At 45.0% G+C, this 17,263-nt stretch overlaps 1 protein-coding gene across 2 annotated transcripts in view; it reads left to right on the plus strand.

Annotated features, from left to right (window-relative positions):
* The first annotated feature begins 340 nt into the window (after nucleotides 1–340).
* Nucleotides 341–17,263, plus strand: part of RHPN1 (rhophilin Rho GTPase binding protein 1) — a 60,315-nt gene continuing 43,392 nt past the window's right edge. For both annotated transcript variants that reach the window (XM_063131206.1, XM_063131205.1), the window contains exons 1-2: nucleotides 341–604; nucleotides 15,232–15,347. In XM_063131206.1, coding sequence (XP_062987276.1) covers nucleotides 500–604; nucleotides 15,232–15,347 — 221 coding nt within the window. In that variant the 5' untranslated portion in view covers nucleotides 341–499. The remainder of the gene's footprint in view (nucleotides 605–15,231; nucleotides 15,348–17,263) is intronic.

Below are 17,263 nucleotides of genomic sequence, written 5' to 3' on the forward strand. Positions count from 1 at the left end.
AGGAGGAGGAGGAGGGGGTGGGTGCAGCCTGGGTGCCCCTGGCCAAGATCCTGCAGGGGTGCTCAGGGCTTTGGAGAGAAGCACCTAAAAGGCTGTTTGTTGCAGCTGCTGCTAACCCCAGGCCGGTCCCTAAAGAGAGGGTGCCCCCTGGATTCCCAGAAGGGGGCTGAGGATCCTACAGGTGGGTGCTCTTGAGCGGCGCGCTGGTGCTCAGAAGAACAGGCAGCCTCTGAAAGGGTGTGCAGGTCCCAGAGGGGAGTGCTTGGGGGTCCACGCCAGGGAGCCAGGGCTGCAAGGAAAGAACCCTCCCCGCCCACCCCCACCCCTGGGTGCCCAGCTGCCTAGGTGGTGCTCCACGGAGGGGTACGGAAGACACACCTAATATCCTTCCTCCGAGGGTGTTGCCCGCACCACCTGCGCCACTGTCTTCGCTCGAGGCCACGGTCATGCCCTAGATGCCCCTGCGGTTGCGTTGGCACATGCCCCGGTGCCCACCATTATGACCCCGGACGAGGAGAGCACCCCAGGAGGAGAAGCGGACGGGGACGGAGATGGCGGCTTCCCTCTCCTGCTGCAGCCCTCCGAGAGCGGCAGCGTGCGGAAGGTGAGGCCGAGGCAGGGCTGGGTGGTGCCAGGGCGGGATGAAGGGGCGAAGGCGCGCCTGGCATAGCCACTGACCTGGGGGAGTCCTGCGGTGTATTTGTATCTGAAAAAATGGCCCTTTGCTCATGTGGGACCCACCAGTTGCTCCTCGCTCCACTTGGCTACAGCCACCTTCTGCAACCTGGGACCCTCCAGCTGTGTGGGGCTCCCAAGTCCTATGGGGCTGATGGGAGTTGAAACCCAACACATCTGGAAGGCGCTGAGTTGGGGACAGCAGGGCTGCGATATCCAGTGCCTGTGAAATGCCATTGTTTGGGATCCATTTTTCAGTATGAACGCAGCGGGTGGCATGAGGAAGGGACGTTGGCACTGCTCAGCGGGATTTGCAGCCGGCTTTAGATGGAAATGGCAGGGGTGCGGGAAGAAGTGGGGGTGAGATCCGGGAGGGCCAAGCGGCCGCGGCAGTGCAGAGAAGGTGAGGCCCGCTTGGAAGCGGGATCTGGCACTAGGACATCCTTCTCAAGCCTGCTCCATCCCGAGTTAGTCATACTTTAAAGTGAAACTCACGGTTCTTCTGTCTCTCCTGTCTTTGATCCCTCTCCAACCAGATTAACCTAATGTTTTATGCTAGAGTTCCCCCACCACCACCTCCGGCAGGCTGTGTGACGGCTGTGTTTTTGGAAGTTCTTTGTGTCTGCCACTAACCAAGCCCAGGCCAAAAAAAAAACGAGATGCGGATTGTGGGTCTGTGGCCTGCTGGGCTTTCCAAGAGCAAGTCTTCTGGTTTGGCCGAACGAATGCCTGCAGCCGAACTGCTCCTCAGGCCGGTTGTGAGAGACGCCCGATAGAAATGGCCACGGTGTCTGCTCTCTCTCGAACAGTTCCTGCGTTCTGTGGTTTAGCCAGGCTTGTAAACTCAAAGAGTGTCTGATCTATTTTCTCTGCTAAGCTGCTGACATGCGGCATTTACCAACATAGGTGTGAGCGACTAACTTTATTTGGACATGTTTGCAAAACTGCGTCAAAGTCATTTTTGAAGTCTGTATCCTCCTTTTCCTAGTTTTACAACCTTACGCTTCAGCGGTCTTGACTTTTCTTTCCCATTTAGTTCTCCCCCCCTTCCTTTGTCCTGCCCTACCTGTCTGTAAACTCTTGTTACCATGTCAGGGATGTTTCGCACACAACCCGGAGGCAAGTCTGCCATTGCCCTACCATGTGCACACAGATAGGAGCTGCAGGCAATGCCAGTTCCAAGATGAGCGCATTTGTGTCTTACATGTAGCGGCAAACGCTTGCTTGTTCCATTCACACTTCACGTGTTTTACAGGAGTGGCGGGGAACCTGTTTCAGCCGATGCCTGGATTTTATTTTAGATTTGCTATCGGGGATGCTCATTGCGGGGGTAAAACGGGCAGAGCCAAAGGCCGAAACAGGCGGCCCGAAATTATGAAAATACCACCATATTGTAGCTTAAAGCTTGTCTTGCCAGTCAGGAGAGGCATTTCAGCCTTTTAGAATAAGGGAATAAAATCTGGGACGCCATCAAACGATTTGTAGTTGGGGGGGGGAGGGGTTTGGCTATCTGGCCAGATTGGGAAACTAAAAGAACTAGATTTGGCCTTTGGATACAATTTACAGGTACAATTTACACACCTTCGGAGCGCAATCCTATGCCAGTTTCGACAGACAAAAGTCCTACAACTACCAGCGTTTCTCAGCCAGTATAGCCAGCTAAGGAATACTAGGAGAATTGTAGGACTTTGTTTGTCTAAACATGCATAGGATTACGCCCCAAGTGCTCTCTTAAGAACATAAGAAGAGCCCTGCTGGATCAGACCAAGGGTCCATCTAGTCCAGCATTCTGTTCATACAGTGGTCAGCCAGGGACCCACAAGCAGGACTTGGGTGTAACAGCACACTCCCACCCATGTTCCCCAACAACTGGTGTATACAGGCTTACTGCCTCTGATACTGGAGGTTGCACTCAGCCATCAGGACTAGTAGACATTGATAACCTTCTCCAGGAATTTATCCAACCTCTTTTTATGCACCGTGTGACGAAGTACTTCCTTTTATCTGTCCTGAATTCTCCACCCATCAGCTTCATGGGATGACCCTGGGTTCTAGTAACATGGGAGAGGCAGAAAAATGTCTCCCTATCCACATTTTCCACACCATGCATGGTTTTGTACACCTCTACCGTGTCTCCCGTCAGCCTCCTTTTTTCCTTGAATCGTGTGACATGTGAATTGGCTCTTAGCAATGTGATTCCGCACAGCAAATTTTTAAGTATATCTAAGGGGAAAGTTGATAGACTGTGTGCTAGCAATCTGGTGTGCATTTTGTCTGCTTTTGATAAGGACTTAATTATACAGCTGTTTGCTATTTATATTACCAAAGTAATTATAAACTAGGTTAAAAAAAAATCAATGGAAATGCACCGAATTGGAATATAACTTTTCAGTATATGTAACATGCCTCTGACAGTGTTCTTTATTGAGAGTTTCTCCAAGTATTAGTAATTATGAAATAGTCTGTAACTGAGAACAATTTTGAAAGCTAACGTTTCCCTAAGTCATTAACCTGTTTGGTGACAACTGCTGGTGCGTCTCCCAGCTGGTTTATGCTGGCATTTTTTTAAAAGAACTTGTTCCCTGTTGATTCAAACAAGGATGAAAAAGAATGAGAAAAACTTCCCCGGTTCACACAGCCCTGGGCTAACTGGGTGCTTTAATATTTCTTGCCTTAGCAAGGGACAGTAGCTGTGAAACTTCAACCTGTCTAGACTTGCTTACATCAGCCGTCTCCAAACTGGTGCCCTCCAGATGTGTTGGACTACAACCCCCATCATCTGGCTGGGCATTCTGGAAGCTGTAGTCCATTGCATCTGGAGAGCACCAGGTTGGTGAAGGCTCTGCAAAATGGTTCAGCCATTCACCCTGTTTTAAAAATCCAGAGACGACTCAAGTTTTATCACAAATACGACTACTTACTGCATGCAATTATTTGCTTGCATACTACTTTAAAACAGTTTTGTTTGTTGGTATATTTCAGGGAGTTTAAAGAAAATGTGCATGAGTTATTTGGGCTAAGTGAGCCTAGATATGAATCCTGAAAATCTTTCCTGTTCTAGGCAAAAATTTAATAATGCACCTTCAGGAAGTCATGCATTTCTAACCATTCTACGATTCTATTTCCAGCATTGATCGAGTGGGAGAATCTCCAACTAGGTGTTGGGGACCCACAAGTAGGTTGCACCCAGCTCAGGATAGGTTATTTTGGGGTTTTGTTCTTTATTGTGAAGTTTTGTGTGTGTTTTTAAAACAGCGTAGAGACATCCAGAGACACATAGTACAAACTCACGCATGCATACGTAGCAGAACATAAATTTGGACTGCGGGGCCCCAAATCTGAAAAGGCTGACGACCACTGACTTGGGTTATGTTGATTCAATGTATTTTGCCCCGTGCTTGCTATTACAGATAAAAATTCTTGCTATCTGTCTGATATGGGATCGGGGTACGGAGCCGTTTCCCTGTTTCAAATCCCAAAACTCCAATATGAGATAGCGGGTCAGATCTTTGCATGTGTACGTGTTTTTTAAAAGCGAAGAAACATCAAGTTTTTTTGAAAGAGGGATAAAAGGACCGGTGCATCTAAACGCCCTGCCAGATTGCATGCATTGTCGTGAGGATAGGGTTGCTATGGTGATCCCAATAAGTGGAGTGGAGAACTCCAGATAGGGCCATTACTGTTATCATCCCAGCTAGATAATGCTGTTTTGTCACTGAGGCCTTAATACATCTGTTTCCGCCTCATGGTTCCCAGCCTGGCGTTCTGCCCTGATTTTGGCACATGTAACCTCTTTACCTGCTGGAAGCTAGCAGTTGTTTTTCAGGTTGGAAAGAGGTTTCCTCTCTTTCTCTCTCTCTCTCACTCTAAAACAATTTGGAATCTAGCTGCTTGATCCTCTAAGCAGACAGACATTTCCTGTTTTTTATTATCTTTATTATTATTGTTACTATCATTATTATTTATTATATTTCTATACTGCCAAATAGCCAAAGCTCTTTGAACAGTTTACAAAAGTTTTAAACCTTAAATATACAATACAAAACATATTATAAAAAGCATTTACATACAAAACAACAGGGCATATTTAGGGCAACCAGGATGATCAGGGGTCTGGAAACAAAGCCCTATGAAGAGAGACTGAAAGAACTAGGCATGTTTAGTCTGGAGAAGAGAAGATGGAGGGGAGACATGAGAGCACTCTTCAAATACTTGAAAGGTTGTCACACAGAGGAGGGGCCAGGATCTCTTCTCGATCCTCCCAGAGTGCAGGGCACGGAATAATGGGCTCAAGTTACAAGTTACGGAAGCCAGATTCCAGCTGGACATCAGGAAAATCTTCCTGACTGTTAGAGCAGTACGACAATGGAACCAGTTACCTAGGGAGGTTGTGGACTCTCCCACACTAGAGGCATTCAAGAGGCATCTGGACAACCATCTGTCAGGGATGCTTTAGGGTGGATTCCTGCATTGAGTGGGGAATTCGACTCGATGACCTTACAGACTCCTTCCAACTCTACTATTCTATGATTCTATGAAAACAATCGATGATAGAAATCCCAGGAGTGGTTAAAACTTCGTCATGTGCTGTCCAATGCTTGGGAATAGAGGAAAGTGTTAACCTGCTGCTGAAAGAATCACACTGTTGGCATGGGGTGGATCTCACTGGAGAGGGTGTTCCATAAGTTGCAGACCAGCAACCAATGAGGTTGGAATGATATTCAAGTAACATTCTCCAAAAATCTTGTAGTTTCCAAACGGTCTTTCAAGGCAGCTCCACAAAGGATGTGTTACAGTAGTCTAGTCTCAATCTAACTAAAGCATGAGTGACTCTGGCCAAGTTTGCCACACCAGCTGCAGAAGAGCTCCTGGCCACAATATCCACTCAAAAATGCACTAGTAGGGTTCTCTCTGAAGTGGTTGACCAGTGTTCCACCCTGGGCTGCAAGTTCAGACGCCTGTGACTTAATGCTCTTCCCTACAAAAATGCCTTCCACCTAAAAAAAGCACCCCTAGATATCAGAGAGTGGATTTCTTGCCTAGACTTTCCCCTCACATGCTAGCTTTCTCCATGCATGATGCATATACTTTTGGTGAGCATTCTATCTGAGCCATTAACGTTATTTTTGCTATTCATATGTTCCATGCTAATTCTGCTTTAACTGGGCCATCCAAATATTTTAACAATACTGTCAAACACTCTTTGAGTGTAGCTCTTAAGGCTATTGTATAGATTACCTTCATCCAGAACAATCTTATTGTTGGACAATCCCACCAAATATGCCTTTACTTATCGCTTACATATACCCATCGGAGTATTATTTACCCATAGCAATTCATCTCTTCTGCTCAAAAAACCTTCATTAAAAATAAATAACGACAATAAATAAATGATCAGGTTACCACCTCTTCTGCCGTTTCTCTAATCGTCAGATTAAACTTTCTGCACTCATCCGCTGATCCTTAAATGATTAAAATTCAGCTGAAAATAGTGTCCTAATTTTTTCTCCTGTAAGAGCTTTTTCCGTATCTATTGACTCCCGACATGAATATACCCGGTCACTACGTTCAACATCTAATGTCCTCCTCCGGGTGCCTACCCCAAGTGAGGCTCAGAATGTGGCAATGAGGGACAGGGCCTTTTCGGTGGTGGCCTCTAGACTATGGAACGATCTCCCTGACGAGGCTCGTCTGGCACCAACGCTGCTATCTTTCTAGTGCCAGGTTAAGACTTTCCTCTTTGCCCAGGCTTATGGCAGCACATCTTAATCACCCACACATTTAGTTTTTTAACGGTTTTTAATGCTTTATGTGTGTATGTTCTGTGTTTTAAAATTTTAAATTTTGTATACTTGTTTTTATCTCAATTTTAGAATTTCTGTAAACCACCCAGAGAGCTCTAGCTATGGGGGCGATATATTAGTGTAATTAATTAATAAATTAAATTTTTTACTCCTGTAACAACTTTTCCCATATCTATTGACCTTGTAGACATGCTAAAGTTGTATTATTAAGGATGCAACCCTATTGCATGTTTAGTCCGGAGAAAAAATTCTACAACTCCCAGCATGCTCAGCCAGCCATGACCCTCTCACCTTTCCCCATTTCTTGGCTTGCTGCCAGCTAGCCACATCTCAGAATCTGCTGGATTTCTTGACCATGAGAACTGACTTATTCCAACAACCGTTTTGTTTTGTGTGAGTCACAGTGGATGTATAAGTAGCAGGGCCTTTTCTGTAATGGCCCCATAGCCCTTCCAAAACAGGCCAGCTTGACCCAATCACTGTCTGCCTTTCTTCACTGCTAGTTGGTGAAGACTTAGGCCTTTAAAGCAGACTTAGAATGCTGTAACCAGCTGCTAGTACATTGCTATAGTGTTGATGCTTTTTGTACGTTGCCGGGCAGGAGATGTAGTTAGTTATGCTTTGGGAGCCCTTGTGGATTGAGAGTTGGAAAAAAGATGTCTCAAATATAATCTTGAACCATGGCTGTTTCTTCTTGTTCTTTTTAATGAATGTTGAGCTCCTGAATGACCAGTTGTGCATTCGTGTGGCTCGTGCATGGAACGGAGCCAGTCAAAGGGGCAACCTCTTATAGGACATGCACCCGGATCTTTTTCTAAGAATCTTCCATGAGGTAAAAGTCCACAAGTGGAAAGTAAACTTGAAACGGGCAGCAGCAGCAGCTGCTAACGCTTTCTATGTAAGCGAGTCTCCCTTTTTTTTCCTTTTCCCTTTTATTGCTCCATCATCATTTGGCCGCAAGAGTCTCCAGTTTCATTTCAGACAAAAGTTGAGCTCTAGTTTGCCGGTTTCTATACACCACCCTCGAATTCTCCCCCCACCCCTTTGCATATTGGATACGCTAATATTGCTTGGCACGTTCCGATTTTGGCCTTTACTGCTGCTTTATGGCCCTACGTCAAACCCTGCTTGGTCAGAGACTATGCAGCTCAGTGTTCAGTGTCGCCCAGGTAGTTTTAATGGCCCACGAAGGCCTTATACATATCCTGGGTTTGAGTCTCACTTTCTGTACGCACACTTTTTATTTACACGGCTGGACTCATGTGATCAAAGGCAAAAGGGTACGCAGGTCCCATAGAGGTTATTCAGAAAGGCTGTAGAGCAGCCTTCCTCAACCTGGGGCGCTCCAGATGTGTTGGACTACAACTCCCAGAATGCCCCAGCCAGGCTGGGGCATTCTGGGAGGTGCAGTCCAACACATCTGGAGCGCCCCAGGTTGAGGAAGGCTGCTTGATAGTTGGCTATAAAGATGACGAATGTCTGTAACAACGCAGTTCTGATCACATATTTTTCCTCGTCAAAGGGGTCTTTTATCTTTCTATTACTTCATAAGTCTGTGGCAAGTTCCCCCCACAACGTGGTACCCTGCAGCTGCATTGGACAACATTCCTAGCAAGCGTGCCAGCTGGGGAAGATGGGACTTGCAGTCAGTCTAACACATCTGAGGGGCACAGATTGTTGAGAAGGCCAGTCTATTGCAACTCATCTTTGCAGGAGGTTTATACATGGTTTGTCCCTGTTCAGACGACACGCTAAGCCACAGTGGTTAAGCGTTCCTTTGCTTCCAAACGTTGCGGAAGCTTCCTACACACCACCCACGATAAGCAGTGTGACGGATGCTTCTGTTTAATTGCAGGGACAGTTTATATATGCATGTGTATATATGGACAACCAGCGCTGTGGTTCTCAGCAGACCCTATTCCTTGGTAGAGTCTACATTCTTTGCTGCTGAAACGTAGCAGACACATGGGACACATGGGATCATCTTCTTGGCTCGCCGCTCTGACCATGTTACTCCACTTCTGAAATCTCTTCATTGGCTTCCAATTCACTTCAGAATCCAATATAAACTTCTCCTGTTGACCTTCAAAGCTTTTCACGGTCTAGCTCCTTCCTATCTCTCCTCTCTCATCTCACACTATTGCCCCGCTCGTGCTCTTCGCTCCTCTGATGCCATGTTTCTCGCCTGCCCAAGGGTCTCTACTTCCCTTGCTCGGCTTCGTCCATTTTCTTCTGCTGCCCCTTAGCCTGGAATGCTCTTCCAGAACATTTGAGAACTACAAGTTCAATCGCAGCTTTTAAAGCTCAACTAAAAACTTTTCTTTTTCCTAAAGCTTTTAAAACTTGATTTTGTTCTGACTTTTATACTGTTAGTTTTACCCTACCCTGTGCCTGTTTGCCTTCTCTTCCCCTCCTTATTGTTCTACTATGATTTTATTAGAATGTAAGCCTATGCGGCAGGATCTTGCTATTTACTGTTTTACTCTGTACAGCACCATGTACACTGATGTTGCTATATAAATAAATAATAATAATAATAATAATAATAGGCACGGACGCTTACGCGTACCCGCGATGCTCTGTACTGAGTCCTTCTCTTGAAACTCTGTCCTGAGCTGTCCGTTCCGCATTTCCCATATTATTACAGGCGTTATTACAGGCTGTTCTTTCCTGCTGTTCCTGGCTGGCCTGGCGTAGGAGAAGGAACTGATAACACCCTCATAATGCTTTGCTGTGTTGGATTTAAGAGAGGAGAAAAGGTCCTAAGCTTGGATGGCCCACAGATTGTAAAAACCTCCCAGTGCTCTTTATCAGCAATAAGGCAAGACGTTGAGCAAGCCTAAAGCGTGCCCCCAACACGCCAGCCGTGCAAAGGAAAATAGGCTGGAGCAGCTGGTAGACTTGGATCTTTCACAAGGGTGTTGTTTGCATCAAGGTTACCATACCTTTAATAAACTCAAAGTGAGGACGTTTTACCTAAGAGCCACCACAGGGCATGAATGGCGTAACCAAGTTCTTGTGGTCTCAGCAGAAAGTAAGCTTGCTAGGCAAATCTCTTCGGATGCCTTTTTGGGTACGTTTGCCAAACTGAAAGCAAAGAAGAAGTCATGTTAGATGATTCATTATTTATTTCATGAAAGGTTTTTTGTTTTTTTTAGAATTATGCAATGTCTGATAATTGCATCTCTTAATTTTAGTCATCGTAAATCATGTTTACAGGCTCTGTGATCATTCATAATTTCCTGATATGGTAAAATAATCCTTTTATGTTCCATTAAAGTACATTTGCCTGTTTGGCGAATCAGCATTTAGTTTATTAATTTATTTATAGAATCATAGAATAGCAGAGTTGGAAGGGGCCTACAAGGCCATCGAGTCCAACCCCCTGCTCAATGCAGGAATCCACCCTAAAGCATCCCTGACAGAGGGTTGTCCAGCTGCCTCTTGAAGGCTTCTAGTGTGGGAGAGCCCACAACCTCCCCAGGCAACTGATTCCATTGTTGTACTGCTCTAACAGTCAGGAAGTTTTTCCTGATGTCCTGCTGGAATCTGGCTTCCTGTAACTTGAGCCCGTTATTCCGTGTCCTGCACTCTGGGAGGATCGAGAAGAGATCCTGGCCCTCCTCTGTGTGACAACCTTTTAAGTATTTGAAGAGTGCTTTCATGTCTCCCCTCCATCTTCTCTTCTCCAGGCTAAACATGCCCAGTTCTTTCAGTCTCTCCTCATAGGGCTTTGTTTCCAGACCCCTGATCATCCTGGTTGCCCTCCTCTGAACACGGTCCAGCCTGTCTGCGTCCTTCTTGAATTGTGGACCCCAGAACTGGACGCAATACTCTAGATGAGGCCTAACCAGGGCCGAATAGAGAGGAACCAGTACCTCACGCGTACTGAGGTACGCGTGAGGTATTGTATGCTAAACTATATAATACCTTTAATATTCCACTGTTTCATGCATTTAGAATGTGCTGAGTTATCCACTGACAGCATTGTGGGGTGCAGGAGGAGGGCCCCAAGATTGTTTTGCCACATGGCCTGGGTTACCTCTCTACAACCCTGCCTTTGGTTCAGCTTGCACACACACACACACAGAGAGATAGAGGGAGAGAGAGAGAGATTCTACAGTCTGGACCCTCTAGCCCAGTACTGTGTCTTTTGCTGGGAGGTGGGAAGAAGGTCAAACCGGACCTGTTGGTAGATCTCTGGGCGATTTGTGGGTTTTCGATTCCCAGTTGTTTAACAACAGCAATGACAAACAGCCTTCCCCATCTAAATTAGGTTGCTGAAACGAAAGAAGGAGGCAGGCGGGAGAGAAGTGTGTCATTGTGCAGAAGGACTCTGAGCTCAATTCTGTCACTGAACGACACAAATCCCTGGGCTGAGCACGGGCTCCAAAGCACCAATTCTGAGTGTACATGCACTCCTCTGAATGACATTTTTGCACCTGGCAAAAGTTGGTGGATCTCAGGTCTTGGTTCCCCTCTGTTCGGCCCTGGTTAGGCCTCATCTTGAGTATTGCGTCCAGTTCTGGGCAGCACACTTCAAGAAGGATGCAGACAAGTTGGACGGGGTTCGGAGGAGGGCAATGAGGATGATCAGGGGTCTGGAAACAAAGCCCTGTGAGAAGAGATTGAAAGACCTGGGCCTATTTAGTCTGGAGAAGAGAAGGCTGAGGGGAGACATGATAGCACTCTTCAAATACTTGAAAGGTTGTCACACGGAGGAAGGCCAGGATCTCTTCTTGGTCCTCCCAGAGTGCAGGACATGGAATAACGGGCTCAAGTTACAGGAAGCCAGATTCTGGCTGGACATCAGGAAAAACTTCCTGACTGTTAGAGTAGTATGACAATGGATCCCATGACCTAGGATGGTGGTGAGCTCTCCCACATTAGAGGCATTCAAGAGGCAGCTGGACAGCCGTCGGTCAGGGATGCTTTGAGGTGGATTCCTGCACTGAGCTGGGGGTTGGACTTGATGGCCTTCAAGGCCCCTTCCAACTCTACTATTCTATGATTCTGTGATCCCACTTGCCTGAAGTCTGCTTGTATTCAGATCTATTCTAACTGGCTGCGGGTCTCTGAGATCTAAGGCAGGAGCCATTCGTAGCCTTTCTGCCCAAGGTGTATTTTCAAGGGAACATGCCGGGATTTGAACCTGGTACGTTATGTGTGTCAAGCTGTAACCCTTGAGGTGTACTGCCTCTTCCTCCACCTCTGAATTGGGGATCCGTAGCCTAGTTCTTAACCGAACAAGTGAGCCAAGCCATATGCGACAGAGGAATGTAACTCATCCACCCCGTTCTTGATTCACAAAAACATCTGCGTGTTTTTCCGAGGGTGGTGGGCAGATTCTTTCCTGGCCCCAAGGAATTCTGACTTGCTTTCATAGACGGTGTTGCTAAGGCTGGGGTGCTCACCCTTTGTGCTAGTGTGAAGAAAGTGGGCCTCATTAGGGTATCATCCTGGGGCGCTCTTGGTCTCTGACTCATCCTCCACGCTCAAAGGACCCTTTCTTTCCTTCCCTGGGAATCCTGAGATCGCTGTTGCATCATTTACTGGAATTGTTCCTCTGCACAATAAGATTTTATTCCCCACCAAGTGGGCAGAGCTTTTGTTCCGCAATGCTTTTGTCCCAAGGCTTGGAGTAACTGAACCTTCTCCCTTTGTGGGGGCGCTTAAAAATAAACTTCTCATCTCTGCTCAGTCCCCCTCCCTTTCCAAATGTGTCTGAATCCCACAGCCCAATTCAGTTACACATATTTCCTTGGGAACTGCATTCAGTGGGAGTTACTCCCAAGTAGAGCATGCATTCGTGTAATGTATCTTAATGGTTTTTTAATTTTTGCAAACCGTCCAGAGAGCTTCAGCTATTAGGCAGTGCAGAGGTGTAAGAAATGCAATGATTGGATTGCAGCATTAGGCTCAAGGTAATTGTTTGAAATAAGGTTGATAGTAGTTTGGGGGAGGCGTTGCAATTTTGTCCCACTGTCACATCATCATCATCATCATCATCATCATCATAATATATTCATTTATTTATTTCTTACCCGCCTCTCCCTCTGGATCAAGGCGGGGAACAACATCAAATACAATATAATACATAAAACTAGTTTAAAAGAGCATATAAAACCAATACAATATTAAAATAACTTCTGGTCAAACAGATCTTGCAGGATTATGTAGCATCAAAGAACCTACCAAACCTATTTACCATAGTCAACACTGGACAGGCCACACCGCAACTAACGATCCCTCTTTGAAGCCAACTCTCGAGTCGAAGGAGGGCAGGGGGAGAGAAAATGAACACTGTCATCTTTATCCCAAAATTGGTTAAGTTTCAATCTTAAATGTACTTATGTGGAAGTAACTTACACTGAAAGTGTTTGGGAATTCATTTGTGAGTACCTGTTTGCATCTGATATTTGCAAGACTGCAACCAATTTGGTAAAATTATGTCATTCTTCCTTTTGTTCTAGGAAGATTGGTATGTTTCAAAGTTAGGGCATTTTCCTAATCTACTCTATAATATACAAGTATGTATGCAGTGACTTGAGATAATAGTTTGAACACTTTCGAAAAGTGCCATATAAATACTAGGCATTATTGGTATCATTTTAATCCAGTTCATCTCTGAATGCTTGGGACAGGAACATTTGAAAATTACTCCCAACATTTCAAATACTTAAAATAAAATTACCACTAATTTCAGGTGGGCAACTTGTGGTCTTCTAAGTATCAAGAACACAAGAGCCCTAATGCTGGATCAGGCCAAGGGTCCATCTAGTCCAGCACTCTGTCCACACAGTGGCCAACCAGCTGTTGACCAGGGAACCACAAAGAGGACATGGATGCAACAGCACCCTTCCACCCATGTTCCCCAGCAAACGGTGTACATAGGTTTACTGCATCTGGTACTACAGGTAGCATATACCTACCAGGACTAATAGCCATTGATAGCTTTCTCCTCCAAAAATTTATCCAATCCTCTTTTAAAGCCATCCAAATTAGTGGCCATCACTACATCTTGTGGTAGTGAGTTCCATAGTTTAACTATATGCTATATACTTCCTTTTATCTGTGCTGAATCTCCCACCCATCAGCTTCATGGGATGGCCCCCAGTTCTGGTATTTTGAGAGAGGGAGAAAAATGTCTCCCTATCCCCATGTTGTGGGACTGCAAGTCGCATCATCCTTCATCATTGGCGATGCTAGTAAGTAAGGGCTGATGAGAGTTGTTGCTTGTCTAATTCGTAGTTATATAGGGTGACCATATGAAAAGGAGGACTGAGCTCCTGTATCTTTAACAGTTGCATAGAAAAGGGAATTTCGGCAGTTGTCATTTGTATATATGGAGAACCTGGTGAAATTCCCTCTTCATCACCATAGTTAAAGTTGCAGGAGCTATTCTAGAGTGACCAGATTTAAAAGAGGGCAGGGCACCTGCAGCTTTAACAGCTTTGGGCCGGATCTACACTATTGCTTTAAAGCGCTTTATAACAGTTTTATAGCGCTTTATAACTGTTATAAAGCGCTTTAAAGCAGTAGTGTAGATCCGGCCATGATGAATAGGAAATTTCATCAGGTTCTCAATATATACAAATGACACCTGCTGAAATTCCCTTTTCTATGCAACTGTTAAAGATACAGGAGCCCAGTCCTCCTTTTCATATGGTCACCCTAAGTTATATACTTGTTTTACATGTAGCTCCTGATGAAGGATAATTTTCCAAAACGCGTTCAGCAGATTGAAGAACTCATTCAAGAATTAAAAAACAAAGAAAAAGATTGTTTTACAGCACCAGAGCTTGGCTCTCTTTTTTTCCTTCGTGGGACTCCGTGAGACATTTTTGTCCGTCTCTTCTGCCAAGACTCTTGTTCATGCATTGGTTATTTCTCGGTTGGACTACTGCAACCTTCTTCTCACTGGCCTTCCTTCTTCTCACATCAGTTCGTTGGTTTCTGTTCACCACTCTGCTGCTAAGATCATCTTCTTGGCTCGCCGCTCTGACCATGTTACTCCACTTCTGAAATCTCTTCATTGGCTTCCAATTCACTTCAGAATCCAATATAAACTTCTCCTGTTGACCTACAAAGCTTTTCACGGTCTAGCTCTTTCCTATCTTTCCTCTCTCATCTCACACTATTGCCCCGCTCGTGCTCTTCGCTCCTCAGACGCCATGTTTCTCGCCTGCCCAAGGGTCTCTACTTCCCTTGCTCGGCTCCGTCCATTTTCTTCTGCTGCCCCTTACGCCTGGAACGCTCTTCCAGAACATTTGAGAACTACAAGTTCAATCGCAGCTTTTAAAGCTCAGCTAAAAACTTTTCTTTTTCCTAAAGCTTTTAAAACTTGATTTTGTTCTGACTTTTATACTGTTAGTTTTACTCTACCCTGTGCCTGTTTGGTGCATTCTCTTCCCCTCCTTATTGTTTTATTTTGATTTTATTAGAATGTGAGCCTAGGCGGCAGGGTTTTGCTATTTTATTGTTTTACTCTGTACAGCACCATGTACATTGATGGCGCTATATAAATAAATAATAATAATAATAATAAGGCCCATCATCCCTCATCATTGGCTATGCTAGTAAGGGCTGATGAGAGTTGCACTCCAATAACAGCTGTATGAGCCACAAGTTTAGGGTTGTACACCTTCGAGCAAGATCTACCGGGAGCAGTGTGTAATTGTGGCGCAATGCCGGATAAATTCTCCGAGCTTAACAGCATTTTTTTTTTAACTACTGGCTTCTTCTTTGCCAGGGCTGCGATCCCTTGGCACAGACGCAGCGCAGTAAGCTGCAACACCGCCGCGCACGAATTAACCAGCAGATCAACAAGGAGATGAGGATGCGAGCCGGTGCAGAAAACCTATTCAGGTTAGTCCTGGTCCATCTCCAGCCTGCTGTACTCTGTTTTCTTTATCAATTCTACTTGCAAGATGATGAGAACTAGAATCTTGCTCTTTTCTTTTTTTTAAAAAAAAGGGAGGGAATTGGGATTCTCAGGAACCCACCATACCCTTTGATATGACTTTGAAAAAAATGGATTTGGTGTTCCAAAGCAACACAGCTGGAGGACTCCAGATTGGGGAAGGATGGTTTAGATCAAAAGATGAAGGATTATTAGGGGATGCTCCGGAGAAGGGATGTACATACACATGTGGTGGTCCTGCCCTAAGGCGAATGTTTATTGGGGGAAAAGTGTTCCGGGAGATCAGTTCGATAACTTGACAATGGGTCCACCCATCTCCTCATTTAGCTCTGTTAAGTTGATACAGGGGACCAGATATTAAGCTCTTAAATAAGGAATGAATAAACCATCTATTATTGGCGGCTAGAGGGTTGATAGCTAAACCCTGGAAGGATGGCAAAGGGCTTACGATTGAAAACTGGGTTCAAAGGGTTTGGCAGATTGCCCTCTTAGGAAAGCTGGCGCAAAAAATGAGGGGAGTTAGAGGACAACAAAGTGAAGATAAATTTGAGGGGGTATTGCCACGACACAGGCTCTGAACCCCAAGCCTGGCTGCGGCTACTCCCTGCTCAAGCCAAGCACCACCGCTTGATACGCCTGAAGAAAGAGATAAAAACCACCTTCCTCCAAACTATGTGGAGAAAGGGGTTTAAATGGAGAAGGATTTCACTGTATAAAATAAAACACTGTGAGTTATATGTGCTGAGGTGAATTATTGTCAGAGCGGGTGCTAAATGTGTAAACTTCAGATGATAAATGCCAAACAGACACGTGGGATTTTTGTGGTAGTTAAAAACAAAATAATTAAAATTTATTTTAAAAGTTCACAAGCTTTGTTTCAAATAAAACATTTAAAAACCTTTTTGAAACCTTTCATCCAATCCCTCCACTCATTTACATACACGCTTTCCTTTCTCCCATACAATCACTCTTGAGCTTTCTTTATTATCTGTATTGATTAATATACATCAACTATGTGCACACCACACTCCAGAGACACCACTCTCTACCCTGAACCTCAAATTTCCCAGAACTTAAGTACTCTAAACACAGAGAGCACTAAAGACTCTTAAGAGTACCTAAAAAGTCCCCACAATCCCCTCCGTCCTCCCCTTATATATCACTCCTCCCCACTCCTAAGATATTCAATCTCCCCCCACTCAGGCCAACATTGTAAACTCACCACAGACTTACAAACTGCAGACATACGTTTGGGAACTGACTTGTGTGGTGTAACGCCATAGGTATGGTGGGAATTTATTAATTATGTGAATAAAGAAGAAGGTAGGAGAACACCCCCACCGGCATACTTAGAAATATGGAAAACATAGGTAGAAGGGTAAAGAGGGTTAGTCCCAGAATGCCCTAAGTATGGAATGGAATTTAAATGAAATCAAATTAACTAATCAATGTTAAATATTTTATACCCAGGCTTGAATAATTAAGTAATTAAGTATATATATCTGTATTGACTCCGAATGTACATATGCAAAGTATTAATTGACCCTTGTAACCAGAATCACACAATAATAAGATTTGTTTTTTTAAAAAAAGATGAAAGATTTCGAGTTTTCCCATGATGTGGAGTTGCAAGCCAGACTCTTATCATTCGTGGCAGTAGAGCAAACCAAGGTCTCTTGCTTGGAATACCCGACGGCATAATTTTGCCAGGTATTCAGCCGAAATGTGTCTCGATAAGAGAGGCGAGGCATGGGGCCGATTCCCTTTTCACTTCGCTTTAATTCTCGGCAAGTATGGAACCGCCAAAGGCCCAGCTTCAGGAGGGGTTAGCAACAGGAGACACACACACACCCTTTGTAGA

The sequence above is a fragment of the Elgaria multicarinata genome, chromosome 7 (genome assembly GCF_023053635.1).
Source record: "Elgaria multicarinata webbii isolate HBS135686 ecotype San Diego chromosome 7, rElgMul1.1.pri, whole genome shotgun sequence".
Taxonomy (NCBI): Eukaryota; Metazoa; Chordata; class Lepidosauria; order Squamata; family Anguidae; genus Elgaria; species Elgaria multicarinata.